The sequence below is a fragment of the Sorex araneus genome, chromosome 3, assembly GCF_027595985.1.
Source record: "Sorex araneus isolate mSorAra2 chromosome 3, mSorAra2.pri, whole genome shotgun sequence".
Taxonomy (NCBI): Eukaryota; Metazoa; Chordata; class Mammalia; order Eulipotyphla; family Soricidae; genus Sorex; species Sorex araneus.
In genome coordinates this window covers 33,510,193-33,532,371 of record NC_073304.1, presented here as the reverse complement: position 1 = coordinate 33,532,371, position 22,179 = coordinate 33,510,193, and the positions used below count along the sequence as shown (strand labels likewise).

Genomic DNA, 22,179 nt, shown 5'->3' with positions numbered 1-22,179 from the left:
TTTCTTCAATTTCCTGGAAAAGCTTGAGGAGAATTGACAACGGGTCCTCTTTAAATGTTTGGAAGAATTCTCTAGTGAGTCCATATAGGCCTGGACTTTTGTTTTTGGCAAGACAGTTTATAGAAGACGATTACAGAAGACAGTTTACAGAAGAAGATTACAGTTTCAATTTCCTTGATATTAATGAGTCTACTCAGGTATTCCAAGTCTTTTTGGTTTGGACTTGGGAGATGATAGGAATCCAGGCATTTATCCATTTCTTCTAGGTTCTCTTGTTTTGTGTATACAGATTCTCCAAGTAGTTTATGATAATCTTTTGAATTTTATTAGTTTCTGTTGTGATGTCCCTTTTTCATTTCTGATTCGGTTTATTAGGCTCTCTGTCTCTGTCTCTCTGTCTCTCTTTATTTTTGAGTCTAGCTAGTCGTTTATCAATCGTGTTTATTTTTTCAGAGAACCACCTCTTGGTTTCATTGAACATTGGGATTGTTTTTTGGGTTTCCATGTCGTTAATTTCTGCTCTAAGTTTTATTATTTCTTTCCTTCGGCCGGGTTTGGGATCTTTTTGTTGATTTTTTTTCTAAGATCTTGAGCTGTGAAGTCAAGTTATCTATGTAGGCCCTTTCTTCCTTTCTGAGGAATGCTTGCAAAGTTAAAATTTTTCCTCTTAACATGGCTTTAGCTATGTCCCATAGGTTTTGGTAGCCTGTGTCTTCATTCTCGTTTGTTTCCAGGTATCTTTTGATTTCTTCCTGACTTCCTTCCTTGCCCACTCATGGTTCAGTATTGAGTTGTTTAATTTCCAGGTATTAGATTTTATTCTCCCCGTCTGTGTGTGATGAGCTTCTATCTTTAGTGCATCGTGGGGTGAAAAGATAGTTGATACAGTTTCTTTCTTCTTCATTCTATTGAGGTATGTTTTGTGACCCAGCATGTGGTCTATTTTGGAAAATGTTCCGTGTGCACTGGAAAAGAATGTGAATTCTTTTTTGGGGGGTTGTAAAGCCCTATATAGGTCTGTTATCTCTCTCTCTTCTATTTATTCCTTCAGAGCCAGTATTTCCTTGCTGAGTTTTGTTCTTGTTGATCTCTCCAGAGGTGACAAGGCGGTGTTGAAGTCTCTGAATACTATTGTGTTACTAGCAATGTCCTCCTTAAAATCTGGTAAAAGTCTTTAGCTGTATTTAATTATTTAAAATCTGTTTTAAGTATTTAGTTGGCTCCTCATTAATTGTGTATACATTTTACAGTGTGATTTCTTCCTGTCATACATATGCCTTGATAAATAGAAAATGGCCTTCACTGTCCCTTTTAATCTTTTTCAACCTGAAATCTATGTTGTCGGATACTAGTGTTGCCACCCCCCTTTTTTTTTTATTTTTGCTTTTTGGGTCACACCCGGCAATGCACAGGGGTTACTCCTGGCTCTGCACTCTGCACTCAGGAATTACCCCTGGTGGTGCTTAGGGGACCATATGGGATGCTGGGAATCGAACCTGGGTTGGCCTCCTGTAAGGCAAACACCCTACCTGCTGTGTTATTGCTCCAGCCCTCACCCCAGCTTTTTTGAGGGAATTGTTTGCTTGCAAGATTGTTTTCCATCCTTTAACTTTGAGTCTTTGTTTATTCTGATTGTTCAGATGTGATTTCTTGTAGGTAGCAGAATGTTGGTTTCTGTTTCTGGATCCATTTTGCCACTCTTGATTGGTGCATTTAGGGGATTGACATTGAGAGCGATTATTGTCATGGGATTTTGTGCCATCTTTCTGTAAGGATTTGTTGTGGTTATGGATCTTTTCCTTCTTGTCTTACAGAAGCCCTTTTAGTCCTTCTTTTAAGTTTGGTTTTGAGTCTATGAAGTTCCTGATATGTTGTTTATCTATAAAATGCTGTATGGTTCTGTCGAGTTTGAGTGAGAGTTTAGCCGGATAAAGTATTCTTGGTGAGGCATTCATTCATTGAGTTTTTTTCACTATATCTCTCCATTGTCTTCGGGCCTGGAGGGCTTCCTCTGATAGGTCTGCTGTAAATCTAAGGGGTGCTCCTTTGTATGTGATTTCCTTCTTTGACCTTGCTGCTTGGTGTGTTGTGTCTCTATCCACAGCATCCATCATTCTGACTATGGTATGCCTTGAGTGTTTTTATTAGGGTTTCTTTTAGCTGGCACCCTCTGGCTCCTTGGATCTGGATGCCTTCATTCTGTAACTCTGGGAACTTTTCATCAATGATTTCTTTAACTGTGGCTTTTTTATTGGGTTGCCTCCCTGTTCTTCTGGTACTTTGATGATTCTGATTTTGTTTCTCTTGGAGTCATCCCCTAGGTCTCTGATTAGCCTTAGAGCTATTTTGAGGTCTTTTCCCATTGTTTGTTGTTGCCTGTATGGTTTCTGCTGCTCATCTTCAAGTTCACTGATACTGTCTTTTTTTTTTTTTTTTTTTTTTCTTTTTGGGTCACACCCAGCGATGCTCAGGGGTTACTCCTGGCTTTGCACTCAGGAATTACTCCTGGCAGAGCTTGGGGGACCATATGGGATGCCGGGGATCGAACCCAGGTCGGGCGCGTGCAAGGCAAATGCCCTACCCGCTGTGCTATCGCTCCGGCCCCTCACTGATACTGTCTTCATCTGTAAACATTCTACTATTGAGGGCACCCACTGAGTTTTTAATTTCATCTACTGAATCGTTCATTTGTTACATTTCTTTTTGTAGCTTTCTTATTTCTGCTCTCATTTTTTTCCTATATTTTCTCGGCTATCCGTTTGACTGTTTCTTTTATTTCTTCCTTTAATTTTCTGGATGTCTGTTCCATTTGTTCTTTGAGTTCCTTGAGCATCCTCAGCGTTTCATCTCGGAATTCTTTGTTGGAGATCGTATTTGTGGGTAACCCCTGTTGAGGATTCAGAACTCTTTTCTTCGTCCTCTCCTCGTAGCGGATATTTGCGCTGTTTCTTTATGCTGTTGTCGTTGTATAGAGAAAACCTTCAAGTTCACTAGCACTGTTCCCTCTTATTGTGGGAAAGGATTCTGAATAAGTTCAGTTGATGGTAGTCAATCTTCTCCTCTTCTAGAGTACGTTCTTCCTCTCAGACATTATTTGATGATTTATGATAGGGATCTAGTGAAGCATTGGAGAAGGTGTTCTTTTATATTGGGCTTTGTACAGCTTCTTATGTACACTGTTTTTTGTTGTTGTTGTTGGAATTGGAGTAGGCCAGTAAATTATTGTTGTATTGTGTTTAAGGCAGCCAGGAGATTTTCCACAGAATTAGGTAATAAAGGTTGGGATGTGAGTTGAGAGTGAGAGGAATAGAAAATATAACTGCAGATTGCCACGAAGAAGGTCACGCCCACCTTCAAGGATGCCACGCCCCCTACAGTGGAGACCACACCCCCAGCTGGTCTGGATGCTAATCTCTGGGTCCACAGACCTGTTGAGAAGAGCAGGGCGGGTAGTTTTGGCAGGCGCTGGCAGCAGAAGTCAAGGCAAGTCTCCCCAGGGCCATCCAGGTGGCTGGCGTTGGGGTGCGGAGCTGGACGGGGAGGTGGCACACTAGGGGATTCACAGAACTGTTGAGAAGAGCAGCGGGTAGTTGGGCAGGTGCTGGCAGAGGAAGCAGTTGTTGACTTTCAATCTCTCTAATCACTCTGGTGGATTCAGTTCATTACATTTAGGATAATTATATGAGATCTTGCTACTTCTATTTTATCTCTATGTTTATTGTGTTTCTGTTAGCTTTGATTGAAATTATTGAACACTTAATATTAAATTGCTCTCAAACTAATAAGATCTAAAGGTAATAGTTATTTGGATGATAGAAGGCTTTTTTTTCCCATTTGTTTTCTATATTTCAAGAATTCTCTTACTCTAGCTAACAGTTGCTCTCTTATTAGAGCAGACTCCAAATTGCTTCTTTTCTGCTTTTCCTTTGTAAGGAGCCTCCAACGTGGCAGTGCTCAGGTGCCTAGTGAGCCCAGAGTCACTTTTGGCGATTTTTGGTGAACCAGGTCAGATAGTGAAATACTAAAACCAGAGTGAGTGGCCTGAGGATGTTGCATGGTTCTGGGGACCACCACAGCTGCACTTGATGGTGCTGTGGGGTATCCCAGGGCTATACTCTATGATGCTTAAGGGCTGTACAGTGTTGGTGATTGAAACAGGATCCTGCAGGTTCAAGGCATGTGCTCTATCTCCTGTCTATATCCCAGGACAAAAATGTTATTTCTTCTATTGGTAAATTAGATTCCTAAAGACTTCCAATTAGAATCAACTTGAGATAATTATTTGATTTACTATTACATGGTCTTAGTCACTTGTTACAAAGCCTCTTTAAGCCAGCTCAAATACATGTGCGGTATGCACTGGGTTCTAGTTTCAATCTCTGGCACTGTAGAGTTACTACTTCAGGCTCTACTCAGTTAATGAATCTCTTATGCTCCACAGCACCACTTTGGAGTCCCTCCAGAAAAAATTCTCTTCAAAGGTTCAGTGAATCTTAGAACACGTTTTTTGTCAGTTGAGTCATCACCATTTATTTAGGTCACTTATTATATTAAAATTACAGAGTAGTCTTTGCACTGGTAGTCACAAGAACTGTCTAGAGGTTTCATATGCCCCCGAAAGTAGAATATTTCACTCTTCAAGTCTGATTCCTTGTTTTTATGGTTTTTTTTTTAAAAGCAATATAGTATCTGCCATAGTCATCATCTCTCTGCCCACCCAAAATTTAGCAAAAATATCTCTGCTCCCAGGTATCACTGTACTCTTTGGAGAACATCCTCCCAAATTCTACACCTGGCTCTGGCTCCTCACACTGACTCATATCTAGGTACCAGACCTCCCAATTGTGCTTGAGTAACTTCTCCAAAAACCCTTTCCTTTCTGTGTTCCCTGTCAGAGAAAATCTGCGTCTCCTATGACCTATTTTCCTGGGAGGGTTTTATAAATCTATTATTTTGTTGCATATGATGGAAATAGGTAGCTGCTATGTTTACTCTTCTTTCCTCTTGTTGGAACCCAAGGGAGCCACTTTAATTATATTAATTGTTCCAATCCATGTGTTCCAAATATCTTTACATTTCTTTTTGTCTTCATTTTCTATCAGCAATATTATATAACTTCCAGTGTATAGATTTTTCACACTTTTCATTAAATTAATACCTATTCTTCTGATACTTTTCCCAAATATTGAAACTGAAAGGAAACCTCAAACAGGTTTAGTAAGCCAAAAATTTGCTGGTTCTCAAATAAGAAAAATAAATAAATAAATAAAATACTGGATCAATATCACTAATAAATATAGATGCAAAAATACTTCAAGGGTGGAAAAGACAACCCAGAGGATTGGAGTACTTGCCTTGTATACACGGGGCCCGATATTAAATTTCCTTTACCATATGACACCATGAGCACTACCAAGGTGGCCCGGGTAGTTCTAAACCTGAGATATCTTTTTCCTGGAGTGACACTTGACCTTTAAAAATCATTAGAGGAGCCTGCCCCTCAAAAAAAAAAAAAGTCAACAAAAGAAAGGGCAAAATTAGTAAACATTTCAATAAACACAGAAAAGGCATTGAAAATGTTATCAAAGTTCTACAAAAAAAGAAAAGTAGAACCTCAGCAAAATGGATATAGAATGACTATAACTAAACATAGTTATGGCTATATATGACAAACCTGAGCAAATGTCATACTCTTGTGAAGAATTTAAATCTTTCCCAAAAGAACTCCAAGCTGAATCATCCCAAGTAGATTGCTCTCCAGGCTGAGAACTTTGGTGTCTTCTCAGAATAGAGGAAGACAGATTCCCTTATCTTCTGATTCTCAGTAGCCCCTATCCACACCCACCACACCTAACACATCTCTAACATATGACCAGCCCAGCTCCAAAACTGATCTCAAAAAAGACACCAGATCATCCCAGTTCCACAGCTCCAAATTTCAAAGTACGGACAGCTCATTAGGAATACAGAGATTTGATGGGAAAGTTGTATAGAAGCCCACCAAGCTCAATGAGTGAAACAATAACACAGATGTATCAACTATCGTCAGTCATTTCAATAAATTCTCAGACAATGGAATGGACAGCAATAAGATACAAGAGGACCAAGAGCAGAAATGAGAAAACTACAAACAGAAATAACAGAACTAAAGAATTTGGCTAGTGATATGAAAAAACTCACTGGAAGACCTCAGCAGCAGAGTAACTAACTGAGAACAAAATCATTGACCTTCAAGATGAAATGCAGAAAAATCCCAGAAGACAGCATAACATAGTCAAAACCATTTTCCACAAGCCCACCACAAAGATTATACTCAGTGGATAAAATTAAAATTCTTTTCCTTAAGATTAGGCACATGACAAGTTTTCTATTCAGTATAGAATAGGAAGTTCTTGTTATAGCACTTAGGCAAGAAAAAGATATTCAAGACATCCAGATAGGAAACGGAAGAGGTTAAATTTGCTCTATTTGCAGATGACATGAAACTATATCTAGAAAACCCTAAAGACCTTCCTTACAAAAAAAAAAAAAAGCTCATAAAAACAGTTGGATAGTAAAGTGACAGACCAAGACCAAGATACTAACACTCAAAAATCCATGACTTCCCTATATAAAATAATGAAATAGATATTAAGTAATCCCATTCACAGTTGTGCCTCAGAAAATCAAGTATCTAGGTATCATTTTGATTAAAGAGGTGAAAGACCTATACAAAGAAAACTAAAAAACACTTACTTCAAGGAACAAAAGCATACATAAGGTAATGGAAACCCATCCCCTGCTCAAGGGTTGAGCCGATTATCATTATCTAAGTTCGAATATTTCCCAAAGCGTTGCACAGATTCAGTACAATCCCTATAAGGATACCCATGATACTTTTTAAGGAAATAGATCAAACGTTGCTGAAATTTATGTGAAATGATAAACCCCCCTGAATAATTAAAGCATTTTTTAGGGAAAAGAAGAAGGGAGAAGATAAGAGAGGTGCCTGCCATAGAGGAGGCTGGGGAAGGGACTGGTTTCAGGGAAGGAAATTTGGGAAGGAAAATGGGGACATTGGTACTGGAAAATTACTGATGGAAGCATGGGTGTTGGAACATTGTATGACTGAAACCCAATCATAAACAGCTTTGTAATGCTCTATCTCATGGTGATTCAATAAAATAAAAAATTAGTAAAAAGAAGATGGGAGGCATCCCCCAACTTAAAACATTACTCTATAGTAGTAGCAATTAAAACAGTGTAGAACTGAGCTAAGGACAGACATTCAGGTCAATGGAATAGAATAGAAAATCCAAAGACAGGCTCTCAGGTATATAATAAGTTGATGTTCGACAAAGAAGCAAAATATATGAAAATACATGAAGTTGTTCAAGAAAGCATCTTCAGCAAGTGGTTCTGTGAAAACTGGTTGACTACATACAGAAAAAATAAAATCAGACCTCTTCCTAATGCCATGTATAAAACTCAAATCAAAATGGATTAAAGACCTAGGTATCATACCTGAATCCATAAGTTAGAGCAAAATATAGGTAGAAGTCTCTGACATTGAAACTAGAGGAATATATGAGGATGAAATGCCACTAATAATTCTAGTGGATGCAAAGGTAAACAAATGGGACTACATTAAACTAAGAAGCTTCTGCACCTTAAAAGAAACAACCAGAATAAGAAGACAGCCCATAGGCTGGAAGAAATTATTTGCCCACAATTCATCCGACAAGAGGTTAATATTCAAGTTATACAAAGCACTGATAGAACTCTTTGAGAAAAAAAATCCATCCCTATCAAATAATGGGGAAAAGAGATGAACAGGAACTTCTTCAAAGAAGAAATACAAGTGGCCATAAAGCATATGAAAAAATGCTCTAATCACTAATCATCAGAGGTATGTAAATCAAAACAACAATGAGATATCACCACACACCACAAAGACTGGCAGTCATCTTAAAGAACAACAGCAACCAGTATTGGTAAGGGTGTGTGTGTGTGTATGTGTGTGTGTGTGTATGTGTGCGTGTGCGTGCGTGTGTGTGTGTGTGTGTGTGTGTGTGTGTGTGTGTGTGTGTGTGTGTACCCTCAGTCACTGCTGGTAGGGAAGTCAAAAACTAGGATTTGAGCTTCCTCATAACCCACAATTCCATTCCTGGTATTATATTCTAAATACTCAAAAGCACAATACAGAAAAGACATCTGCACTCTTGTTTTTTTCAACACTATATGCAATAGCCAGAATATGGAAACAACCAGGAACAGACATCTGTATAAAGAAACTATGATACATATACACAATGGAATACTACTCAGCTGTAAGAAAAGCCATAAGAAAAGTCATGCAGTTAGCTGCAACATGGATGGATCTGGAGAGTATCATGTTGAGTGAAATCAGTCAGCAGGACAACAGGAGAGAAACAGACTCAGAATGATGTGAGATATAAAAGAAACTTTGTGGGGCAATATCAAATGCCCCATCACAATTGAAACAAAGAGCAGGTAACTCGTCTTCAGTAGGAAGCTAGCCACCACCAGGGCAGGGGTGTTCAGAAAGGGATAAGTTAGGGAATAGAACACTGGGACAATGCAACAGGGGCGTAGTGCCTGCCACAGAGGCATGCTTGGGAGTGGGCATAGCTAGGGGTTGGGGGAACTGAGTACCTTTGTGGAGTGTATAGGGCACTGATGATGAAGGGATTGGTGTTGAAACAATATACACTTGAATCTCAATTATAAATGTCTTTGTATTTCATGGTGTTCAGTAAGAAAAATAAAAACAAAAAATTGAATCATTAAATATTAAGTTGAAGTATGACTGGCACATAATCTGGTTAATATAATACTAAATAGTGAAGTTATATTAGCACATTAGTAGTACTTAATCTTTTAACATGAATAAACATTGAATGTCTGAAAATATCTTAAAATCTGCTAATATAAGTATATAATTGGCATGAATTGTAAACTATGGTATTTTCTGTGTTTTCTTTAAAGAAATTGAAGTATGTGCCCTGTTTTTCTATTAAAAAATACTTAACTGTTGTCAACAGTGAAGCTTTTTCATAAATTGTGCTTAATATTTTCTTGTTGACTATTGAAAAGAGTCTGTGTTTTCTTACTTAAGTGAAGTATTTGATTTCTTAGCTTAGATGCTTTGAGTAAGGTGGCAAGTCCTTCTGCTTATGACAAAATCATTGCTTTCTTTCAGGAAACCCTAATAGATTGGTGTGATGAAAAAGAACTCAATTTGATATTGACAACGGGAGGAACAGGATTTGCACCACGAGATGTAACTCCAGAGGTGAGATAGTATATACCTGTCTCATATTCTAGAAGTAAATTATTTATTTTATTTTAAGATCCTTTTGACATTTTTCATATTTTTTGCTAGGAAGAACAAGTAATTTGTAGGTGTCAGAATGTGAAAATTTTGCTGTGGATCAGATATCGATAAAAATTTTATTGAATTTATTTCCTTTGGATTTAAGCTAGAAATGATATGTAACATGATGATAATTTGAACTTCCATAAAATTATCCTTCATTTGCTCAGTGTTCTGTTGAACCAACTAAATTCAGGGCTGGTTTCGTAAGTTTGAAGAACTCTTCATCTTTAACATCTTCTCTGTTATGCTTAGTTAATCTATCTCATTTCTTTTTTTTTATACCCTTATATCTAAGACCAGTAGGATGACTGAACTAGACTAGAACTTTTGATAGGAAAGAGTTATACATTCTAAAATTACAAGTGTGACTTTAAATGTAGAACTTAATAAGTAAATAAAAGCATTTATTTAATTAAAATTTTTAAATATAGACTTATGGCCACAATTATCATATTAAACATTTGCACAAAGAGAATTATTAGGAAAAGAATAAAGAGTAGGTACTTCTCACTGAGATAGGAAGAAGTCTTTGTCCTTAAGGAGATCATAAACTTAGGTCTCTTATATGTAAACTAATGTTGCCATTGAAACATTGTTTCCTTTTCTTCCCAGAATTATTTTGGGGCTAAATGTCAATTTAGTGATATTCATGTCCTTCTGTTTTCAAACTGGTAAACTTTGTATCTCCTGTTTTAATAAGAGCAAATACTTTCCTGTGCTTAATTATTTGCTATTTAGATTGTCTAGTTTAGTAGATTTCAAATTTTAAACTGCAACATAAAGAGAATGTTGAAACATATTACTAGACTCTAGTCCAGAGTTTCAGATTCAGTATATCTTCAGTGGACACAGAATTTATATTTATATCTAGACTCTTGGTGATCTGGATGTTGCTGACCCATAGACCATACTTCAAAACTTCAAGAGCACTATTATATTACATGTAAATATTACATTAAATAGATTTTATAACATCTTCTATGTAATCATAGTACAAAATTTATTAAAAATATTAAAATATTATACTTTGACTTTTTAGTAAAATGGTTTCCCTTTCAGAATAGGATCATACTTGGAAATAATGTGTTATATGTTTTTCCTATGAAAGTTGCATGTATATCTAAAGACATTAATTTTTGAAATTTGAATATTACAGATATTTTAAATAGTGCTGGGACTTATTGATAAAATATGAATATTAGTGATTAAGATAAATGATACTAACTTTTCTTTATATTCTAATATTTAACAGTAGTTTTCAGTAATTAGTGTGATCTACAAACACCAAAGACAATAGTTTGTGGGATGTGTTATTAGAAAAAACTGAAGGGACAAATGAATAACAGAATGAGTGAAATAAAACAATCTTAAGTTATTATAGGTATGAAGTCCAGAGAAAATGAAATGTCTGATAGATTTAATTTTTTTCTCAGTTATTAAAAAGATAGATACAGTAGTAAGTTAAATAACATACATTCTGTTTTCATATTTTATACAATAAGGTAATCAGTTGATTTTTCTAAATTTAGAATTTATTACTATTTGTTTCTTAAATTTACATGGCTCATCTAAAGTCATTTGTATATTGATGGCTTGGAAGTGCCATAAACATGCAATTCTGTTAAAGCTTCCTCATAATAGCATAATAATATTTAGTATTCAACCTTAAAAATTTTTGTTTTGATAAAAGCTTTATCTTCTTAGAATAATTTCTGTTTTATTTCAGCTTTATAAGGTTTGTGCAATATATATTGGTAAAATACTAGTAATTATTACATTTAGAAAATATAACTCATTGTTATACAAGGTATTATGTCTTCCTATAGAATTGTCACTTACAATTATGTACATCCAAAAGATATAATTATATGGTTAAAATTTTACTCATAAAAAAATAAATCTAGGGCCTAGAGAGATATAATAATGGGTTGGATGCTTGCCTTGCATGCAGCTAACTCAGGTTAGTTTTCTGTCACCACATATGGTCCTGTGTCCACCAGGAGTGATTCCCAGGGCACAGAGCCAGAAGTAGGCCCTGAACACAGTGAGGTATAGCCCCCCACCAGAAAAAAAGTATAATTAAGGACATAAGTGAATAGGTAACGTAAATTCCAGAAAGAAACTAAAATACTAAACATTTTTTAAAAGAACATTTTTGTAATTACAAAGAAATGAAATACATGTTAAAATGAATTAGAAAATATTAAACTTTAAATATTTCTGTGATAAAATGACTCCCAGCAGTCTTAGAGTACTAATATTAGACTATACCATAAAAATGGGTTGCATATATTTTTATCATGAATTAGAGTTTTAAATAAAACCTAATATACTTAGGTTTCATCTATTTATTTATTTATTTGAATATTTTATTTTTTAGACCCTAAAATGTATCTAATGAAATGGCTGGATACCTGAGTTAAAAATGAGCACCGGGGCTGGAGCAATAGCACAGTGGGCAAGGCGTTTGCCTTGCACGAGGCCGACCTGGGTTCGATTCCCAGCATCCCATATGGTCCCCCGAGCACTGCCAGGAGTAATTCCTGAGTGCAGAGCCAGGAGTAACCCCTGAGCATAGCCAGGTGTGACCCAAAAAGCAAAAAAAAAAAAAAAAACTGAGCACAGCATGATTCCTTTCCTCAAGAAATCTGTTGTAGGTTTGGCAAACTATTGCAAATAGGCCATATTCAGCCTGTCATATGACTCCATGACTTGTCACTTAGAAAGTAGTGTCCATTTTCTAATGACTGAAAGTGAAAGACAGTGACACATGAAAAGTATTAGAAATTTATATTTTGGTGTTGATAAATTAAGTTTTATTAGAACACATCCACACATTCATTTACATTTTATTTATGGCTAAAAGAGCAAATTTGAGCAGGCTATCCCAGGTAAACTAACATAAGACTTCCAAGTTAAGGTATCATTTATAAGCACATAATAGTTTCTCTGGAACACTTATTTTCGTGGCAAAATTTTATATAGTGAATCTTTAGAGCCTTGTGAATATTTTTTTTAGTTCTAGTATTGTTTTATCTTTAATATAATATATTGTGCATGGTAATATTAAAAATAGCTATATTGAACTAGATTTTGGTAACCTATAGAATTCAGTGATGTAAAATTGATTATAAGGCAGAATGCAGGGCTTCTGGAGTGACAGTACAGCAGGTAGGGCGTTTGCCAACTGCAGCCTACCTGGGTTCAATCCCCGGCATCCCATGTGGTTCCCTGTGCACCACCAGGAGTGATTCCTGAGTGCAGAGCCAGGGGTAACCCTTGACCATCACTGGGTGTGACCCAAAAAGCAAAATTAAATAAATAAATAAATAAATAAATAAATAAAGCAGGATACTTAAAATGTTCTAAACTAGATTGAATAAAATACACCACTCCTCTGAAGTCAAGGTTATATTATGCCTTCTTAAGGTGTTCTTTCTATAATTTTAGGAAATATTCTTAGGCCTGGGAAATATGTTTACTTATCTTACTATTGTCCAAACATCTTGGTGTGCAGTGTGCCAACAGTGCAAAATTTGCATTATTGTGTCAGACCTGAATTTTATTCCAACAGTACCACATACAACAAAATTAGGGCAAATTAACCTTTTTACCCTCAGTTTTTATCTTTAAATCAGCTGATTCCTACTTCTCAAAGTTGATGTTTCTAATATTTAATGTATTAAAGTAATTGATAATAGTAACTTGCATATATAGCTGATTTTCAAGCTATAGCTTAATATATCAAAAATTTGTTTAAACATACATTAACTTAGCCATTAACATATAAGCTAGGTACCTATTATTATATCTATTTTAAGTATTAAAAATCTGAGGCACAAATCTATTAATTTACTCACCTGAGGTCATTCCAGCTAGTTATTGACAATTATACATATTAATGGATCAAGCATTATGCTTGAACAAAGGTGTTCAGTAAATCTCTGTTCATCTTTGTAACTCTTTCATCCTCATTTAATTGCTAATTATATGATAGTTCCATACACTCTGTTAGTAACAAGTGTATTTCTGGTGTCTGTTAGTTGGCAGCATATGTAGTATAGATAGATGTAAATCATTTTCCCCACCTTTTAATGAAGGCATGGTGCAAAGGAAGAAAAATACGGATTTCTATGTTCTGCATAATAATTCTGAAAGTATGAATTATTAGTGAAGTTGCATTAACTACCTCTTAAGATCCTTCCTAAATATATTTATTTTGTTTTGAGTTTCTAACCCTCAATTTAAAATTCACAGAATGTGGCTTGAAATGATTAGGACAGTGATATTCAGGGAATCTTTATAGTAATAGTTCACTTTATACCTGGAGCACATGCTTTATGTTTCATTACAGATGTACACTCTAAAATGAACAGAGGCTAGCATACCAGAATAATTTTGTTTTGTAAAATATATGCCAAACATTGACAATAAACTATGGTAAGCAGTGAAGTTTAATTATTTAATTAAATATGAATTGCTAAATATTTGTGATGCCTGTTTCTATATACAGTTGCAGAAATGAAAATTTTATTTTGTTTTTGTTTTTTAATTCTTGTCTGAAATGACAAATGTAAATTTCTCTTTTTGTATTTTATTGTAAAATGTACTTAACATTGCCTTTCACACAGTGTAATCAAATGACAAAAAGTGAATCATCTGCCAAATCCTCTGAGGTACTTCAAAGGTTTCACTGTATTACAAAGGCATACTATTTGTAACTTTGATATTGTTTGCCATAAAAGATAACTTTTATTTGCTGTGGTGATAGTGCAACAGGTAGGATGTTTGCCTTGCTTTACCCAGATTCTATCCCTGGTATTACATATGGTCCCCTGAGCACTATCAAGAGTGATTCTTGAGCACTGCGCCAGAAGTAAGCCCTAAGCTCTATGAGGTATGCCCTGCCCTACACCAATAATTGATAGGATATAAGAAAATAGATTCAGATAACTTTTACAATAATTCTAGTAATTCTTCTGGTACTATTTCCTCCTTTTGTTAGTCAGAAAAAGATTCGATAGGAATTAAGAATGGCAGAGAGGAGCTGAAAATAGAAAGGGGTTAAGGACAGTGCCTTGCATATGGCTGATTCTAGTTCATGACCCAGTACCACATGGTCCCCTGAGCATCATTGGGGCACCAAATAGCTCCTCATCATCAGATTGAATGACTGGCCTATTTGACTAATAATTGCCAGGAAGGACCCCAGACCTCCTGAGCACTTGAGAGATTCTGCCAAAAAAAAAAAAAAAATGGAGAACAAATGCCTAAAAAAGGGAGTAACTATTTCAAATAAACGTCAAATACAGACAAATGAGAATATATAGGATGATCCAAGTTCCTTCAAAAGATACTGAGAGAAGATTAAGGAAGGAGTAGAACTGTTGTAGCATGGAGCTTGAAAATGAGCTGTCAGTTTCACTGAGAAAGATTAAAAAAAGAAAAGGCAACAATATAGAAACAGTATTGGAGTTGATTGATATATAAGGAAATATACTTCTCAAAGATGGCTTTATAGAGATTAATTGTGTTGGATAAATTTAAATGTTTTCCCCTCAGCTTTTTCATCCCTTTCCACGTTGAAGTATATTATATCATGATATAATATGCTTGCATGTATTAATTCTTAAGGTGAAACTGTAAAAAATGAAACAGTTTTTATTGGGGAATGATTTTGAATTGGGTTTTGCATGGTTTTTAAAAATGGTTTTCAACAAAATGAGTTTTGAATATTGTATAAAAACAATGGAGTCATACTATAATGTATCCTTGCTGTAAAGACTGCAAGTTTATAGCGGTCTTTCATTATGATGAAGTTATTTTAGTATAGTCTCATTATTGTGGTTTAGAAGAGATTCACACTGTGTCATTTCTTCTCTGTTGTTAAGCAGAGTATTTTGAATTTGGCTAATCATGTGATATTTTGCTGTGTGTTCTGTTTGTCCACCCTGTTTACTTTCCTTCTTCATTCTCTCTTTTTCCTGTTTTCAAATTTTATCCCGTATTTTATGATGTACTTTTTCCTTACGTACAAAACAAAATTACCATATACTTTAAATAACAGAGGAATGAAAGGGTTACTTTTATATAATACTGAGAGCAAATCCTACTGTGCACACATTTTGTCATAGGTACACTTAGGCAACCAATAACAATAATACTATAGTTTATATTCATTCAAGCTTTAGATACACTTACTAATAATTTTTCCCTTCTGGATATGAAAAATACTTTACTGGATAAGCAAACTTATTATTTATGTGTTTTGATAGAAAATATCTTAGAATTTGTGGGACACTAGACTTTTGGGCTAGTAAAAGTAGCTCTGTAGCACAAAAAATACCTTAAGACAATATAAATGAGTGAAATACCTTAAGACAGTATAAATTAGTGAACCTTACTGTGCTCAAATAAAGCCTTATTTATAGGAATTAAAATTTGATTTAATAATCATATTATGAAATCTTCTTTTTATTTTTAATCAGTTAGAAAAAGCCTTTCTTAAATTTCATGACTTGTAGAAAAGAGTAGGCAGAATTTGCCTCTCTGTCTTTTGCCAACCACAATTATATAGTATTTTTATTTTGTAGCTTACTTGCATCTGTTCTGTTAAGCAGAAGTTCACAGATGGGGTGGAGAGATAGTACTGTAGGTGAGACACTTTCTTAGCATACAGTCAACCCAGGTTCAATCCCTGGCACCACATATGATACCCTAAGTGCCTCCAGGATTGATCCCTAAGCACAGATCCAGGAGCAAGCCAACTGCTGGTATGTATCCCACCTCCCAATTAAAAGTTTGTGTTATATGAGTTTTCAGAAGAATCTTCAGAACTTTGAAGACTATAAACGAAGCACCTCCACAGGAAATTGACATTTTATTGACATTTAACATATCACAGATGCCTACTATTTATATGTCAGGCATTGCTCATGCTATTGAAAACACAGCAATGAACAAATACATTAAAAGTCCCTGTCTTTATGGACATTGTATTTTAGTGAGGTAACACAAAGATAAGCAAAACAAGCAAACTGTATAATACTAGTGATGGTAAAAATTAAATAAGGAGGTGAATACATAGTACAGATAGGAAAAGAAAATTGTGATATTAAATAAAGCCATAAAGGAATAGCTCATTAATAAATAACATTGGAGCAAAAACCTAACAAAGAGGGAACATGTCATGGATCATGCAATACTTTTATCTTAACTGGGGAGTTTTTAGAAAAGATATAAATATATTTCATGTTTTTTAACAGAAGAACCATTAGACGGTTGAAATAATCCAGGTGAAAGTTGATAGTGACTTAGACCAAAGATGGAGCTAGAAGTGGTAAGGAAAGCCCTATTGATAATTTTTAAAGTAGGGATAACAGACGAAGTGATTGATAAGTTAGAGCAATTTACTGAAATGGACAAGTCTGGAGAAAGACTAGGTAGAGGAAGAAAATGAGGGAGTTTTTGATCGTGGAAATTTTAACTACCTTTGATATCCAACTACAGATGATAAATTGGCAATTAGACTTACACATTTGGAGTGTAGAGTAGTTTGGGCTATTGGTATTATTTCTTGAGAGTCACTAAAGTCTTAAATGGAATTAAAACCAATAACAATTGATGAGATCACCAAGCCTTTACTAGTGTAAGTTACTAGTTATATATAAGTACTAGGTTACTTCCCTTTAGATAAATAAGTATTTATTTATTTAGATTTCTCATACACTTTTTAAGAGATAGGTAGAGTTTGTATCTTTGGCTCACTCTAAAAGGGTGGAAAAGAGTCTAGTGAATCAGAAGTCTGATTTACCAAGAAACTACCATTATTTAGCGATCCTCAGATTTTGCTGTGGTGTAAACATGGGACTGTATTTTCCTAAGTACCTCCTTGCTGGAAACTGTTTGCACTGGAGGTAAGTGTGAAAGGGGTGGTTGTGGGAAATGATGGTTTGAGGGCTTCCTAAACCTTTCCCAGACCTCTGAAATGTCTTGATTCCGAGGAAGGGAGAAGGTTCAGGCTGGTTCTTATTTCCCTGAACCAGTTCATAGAGCCCTAAATTTGACCTGTTTTCCTCAAACTGGGAGTCAGAAATCCCTTTTCTCTTCTGTTTTTCTGCTGCAGAAATTCCCAACATTCCCATTTTGTGGGCTCCAGAAAGGGGTAAGCGAAGACTTCAATCCCAGCCAATCATTTCCAAATTAATAATTTTTTTAGTGTTTTGGTTTCTTTTATCATCATAAAAATGCTTGGACCCATTTTTCTCATCTGTTTAATTTCCTTGTGAATTGTTATGTATCTATGTTCTAGGGTCATTCTGTATTCCTGAGCAATAGAGTTCAGATCCATCTGCTATTACCATTTGTGTGCTGTTCTCTTGTGGATTCTCATATGCAGTTTATTGATGACTGTTTTCTAGATAGAAGAAACCCAAATTAAGGAATTGCTTTACTTTCAGTCTCATCTCTTGCAGAATAATGTTTTGTTCCCCAGCTGACATCTTTTCACTACCCGACCGAACTGCTTCTAATGATCTGTCATTTGCTTCTCTGCTGTTCTGTCTTCTTGCTTTGATTGGCTTTGATTTTTGCCTCTTTTTGCCCCACTTTACTCATCTGCTGAATGATTTGCATTCTTCATTCACTGGTGCTTTATCCATCAGCAAATGGCCTAGTTTTGCCATATCCATCTGCTGATCAGCATTTTCGGACTACCCAGCATTGTAATTTTACCATCTTCCTATGCCATGGCCTTCCAAGCGCTTTGCCATCTGCTTGCCTGATCTTGCCCTTCCCACTCTGTGCCTGTAATACTATAAGTAGGTTCAGAATGTTTAGCACTTATATTTGCTCTACTTGCCTTGTGTCAAGAAGTTAAAATCTGCTGACTGATTTTGCTTGACCACTGTCTCTTCTACCTATTTGCTGCATATGGCTGTCCTGTTAATTAACTTGAGGCATTGCATTGTCTCCTGTGTACTCTGCCTTGCAACTTACTGGCTTGTATTGCCTCCTTTATATTTCTCTGCATCTGATAAACGCTGGCATATTTTCTTTGTTGTCTTGTAATTCTGACAAAATTTTATTTCCAAGGAAAGTATTGCCTACTTATTATCCAAACATATCTTAGACATAGAAAAGTGCTTCACTATTTAACAGTTCATTTTAGTTTACTCCACAGTTAACTTCAGAACTATCACCCATCCTTTCTGCTTATTTATTCACTTCCATATTCTTCCCTTTATTTAAGATTTTTTTCTAATCATTTATCACATTTGCTTTAGTTGCCTTTTTACATAATTTATTATGGTTCCTTGACATGGAATCTTTCAGTTATTTTTATGTACTAATTTTTCTAATTTCCCAAGACTTACAACAATTAATTATTTCTATTCTGTTCTTTTTAGTAAGACCAGAATACTTTTTGAAACTTTAAAGTATCATATCTGAAAATAATTTATTTTATACTCTTCCATTTTTTTCTTTGAGAATATCATTTGCCAGCTACCCCATAATTTATGTAATATCCGTTCTTTTAGAGAGTCTTTTGTTGTATTTATCTTTTCTTCTTTTTAAACTATCTTATGTTTGGGTAAACTTTTAACATAGACATTCCCCATTATTTGCTAAATAATTAGCATAGGGAAGAGCTTGAAATATAAAGTTATTTGCACTGTAAATCTTTTTGTCTTATTCAGTAATATTTAAATGAAAAAGTACAGACAAAAGGGCTGGAGTCATAGTACAGCACGTTGGGCACTTACTTTACACACAACCAGCTCAGGTTCAATCCCTGAGACCTCATATGGTCCCTGGGCCCATTAAGAGTGACCCCTGAGCACAGTGCCACAAGTAAACCCTGAGTAACACTAGGTGTAACCCCAAAATAAGACACAATAAAGCACCAAAGAATTTTGGAAATTTGCAAACAATTTCAAGGGTCTAAAGAAATTTTAAGTGAGATATGTAATTGTACATGCAAGAGTGTATATGGATTTGAAATGTTTTATGTTGTGTCCACAACACTATGTGCTTTAGTGTGAAAAAAACCTGAATATCGATAATTAAATTTTATTTTTACTGAAAAAGAAAAGGAAAAAATAAAAACAGACTGATAAAATTAGGGCCTGTATAAAAAGGAGATGTGGACAGGGTCTTTCCCCTTTTTAAAAATAAGAGGTAAAATTAGTGCGAAGAAAAAAAGCTAACTCTAGGAAAGTCAGGAAATAAACCATCTCAGTACCTCTATTTTTGATGGTAAAATATAATATGAAATTTCGCTTTTAGTCATTTTATATGTGTAATTTAGTTATATTAGTACATTCTCAAATATAATATCACCACTGTATTTCTATATTTTCCATCATCACAGAGACTCACAAATTAAACAGTAACTCCCTAGTCTTCCCGCCCTCATCTTCTGGTAAACTTTACTTTCTCTGATTTTTGGCTCTTCCATCTACCTCATATAAGTGGGAAAATATTTTTAGCTATATCTGACTTACTTGGATTATAGTTTTAGGGATCATCTATGTTGTAGCTCATCAGAATTTCATTCCTTTTTAAAAACTACTGTTACACTTATATGATAAATTACAATTTATCTGTTCATCTACTGACAGAAGCCCAAGATGTTTCCATTTGTTGGCAATTATTAATATTGTTGTAATGAACATTGATGTCTACGTATCAGGGTTTTTTGTTTGTTTGTTATTTGTGGTATTTACCTAGAAGTAGACTTGGTAGCTTTTAATACTTCTATCTGAGAAAAAATTAATAGTGAATAAATCAAAGAAACCACATAACACCAAATGAGTCTAAATGATGAATTAGGGGAGAAAAAATATCAACTTGTAGAGAAGCTTCAAAAGATCAAGTGAGATTTATTAGACTATTCGTAGGAATGAAAGGGAAGATAAAGTTTAAATCATCGATGCTGTATGTTTAAACACCGCCAATTTGATCCTGAAGGTTGAATTTTTAAATATAGTAATTTGAACCAGGGAGATAGCTTAGGAGTCAGGAATACAAGGAGAGCACCATTGAGGTGGCCCTGGTGACCTCAGTGCCGTTGGCCCCAGTTAGTACCATAGCATCAGGCCCAAGTGACCCATCTGAGCTGATTGGCTGAGTTTTGCATGGAGTGCCCCCAATCCCTTGAGCATTCTTGGGAGTCTCCCCTCCAAATATATACACTTAGCAACTTTTTAAATGTTGGTATGTCTTCTAGGGGGAATAAATAATGTGAACATTTTTAAAATAGGCATTTGAAAAGCAAGGTTTAAGTGGAACTAGGATGAGGAAGTCAGATTATGTTTAGAGGAACAAGAAACTGGAGCTGGAATTTATTTAAGTTTAGTTGCCATCAATCCTAGATAACCTAGCCTTCAATCACCAGAGGGTTTTAGAAAAGATTTCTAGACTGAACCTTCAAAGATTCTGATTCAGTAGGTTGGAAATCTGGTTAGATAATGTGCAATTGCATATATGATTATTTTAATCTGCCAGTAAAACACAGTGAGCTCAATTTAATTCCATACCATAGTGTCCTTTATGTTACATTTGTGGACTCAAAAATAGTCATGTCTTCAAAGAGCTTTAAAATTTGGTAGGTAAATATGCAATAATAATGCATATTTAGGGAAGAAGATTTTCTGTTCATTTTCTTGTAATATCTTGTCAACTCAACAATGTTTGGTGATTTGATATATAAAATCTTATACAACCTCTTTCACTCAAGTTTCCTAACCTAAACTATCAAATGCAGAAAAATGTCTTAGTGGTTTTTTTTCTCAGTTCTCCCAAGGTACTGTCTAGACTAGAATATTCTATGTAGGAAAGATGTTAATTTATTATATTCTACATATCTAAGAACCTATTAAGGTTTGCTCCATGTCAGGTAGTCTGTTAGGACTATGTGACACAATGACAAGATCTTGCATTGGATGGAAAGATAGAATAGCAGGTAAGGCACTTGCGTTGCATTTCGCTGACCCACTTGCCTTGCATTTGGGACCACCACATATAGTTCTCTGAGCACCACATGAAGTGACCCCTGAGCACAAACAGGTATGAACCCAGCCCCACAACCACCTGCCAAAAGGCCTTAAGGAGCTTATGTTCCAAGACAGGGAAAAAAATAATCAACAATTCATTTAAATATTATGCACAAAATAATTGTTCTAGTTCCTTATGGAAAGTGATCAGTGAAAGTAACTGTATTTAAGTATCATTGATTTTGGAATATGAATATCTTCTGTATTAATGCTTCTGCATAGTTGATATATTCTGATAATAATTTAAGTGCCAATATGATGAATATCCCTAAGGCCTATTGTGTTCAGTGGCAGATATCATTGTGGCTATTAATAATCAGTATAGCTAAAATTAAGGTTGTATGTTTTATAGTAAAAGAAAAGAAAATGAATAGCTGTAGATAGCTAATGTTCAGGAATTTGTTCTTGATGTAAGCACAATGAGAGGTTTCTTACCTGAGGTAGAATTCCCTACTAATACTGATAATGTTTGTGGATTCAATTTAGTTTCAATAACTAGAGCTCATTTGAATTGCTTCTGTTATAATGTTCATTCAGATTCATTAGTTTGGGGATTTTTTTTTTTACTTTACCCTAGTTGTTTGAATTTCTTTGACTTCATCCTGATGTGTACTTCAAGTTAAGATTAGTTAGCTTCATTCCTGTGGTTCATTTCTTTACACTGATTTTTTAAAAATATTTTCTTTAGAGGATTAAAGTTCTCTATTAAGATTTTTCAGTAATCTGTTTTCCTTTCGTCTCCTG

The 22,179-nt window shown here is 35.1% G+C and overlaps 1 protein-coding gene across 19 annotated transcripts in view; it reads left to right on the top strand.

Moving 5' to 3' along the window:
• The window catches only part of GPHN (gephyrin), a 494,826-nt gene that overhangs the window by 226,605 nt on the left and 246,042 nt on the right, over positions 1–22,179 (top strand). For 11 of the 19 annotated variants that reach the window (XM_055130247.1, XM_055130245.1, XM_055130241.1 and 8 more), the window contains exons 4-5: positions 9,203–9,295; positions 17,505–17,543. In XM_055130247.1, coding sequence (XP_054986222.1) covers positions 9,203–9,295; positions 17,505–17,543 — 132 coding nt within the window. The remainder of the gene's footprint in view (positions 1–9,202; positions 9,296–17,504; positions 17,544–22,179) is intronic. The other 8 variants (XM_004612348.2, XM_055130244.1, XM_055130246.1 and 5 more) reach the window with 1 other exon arrangement.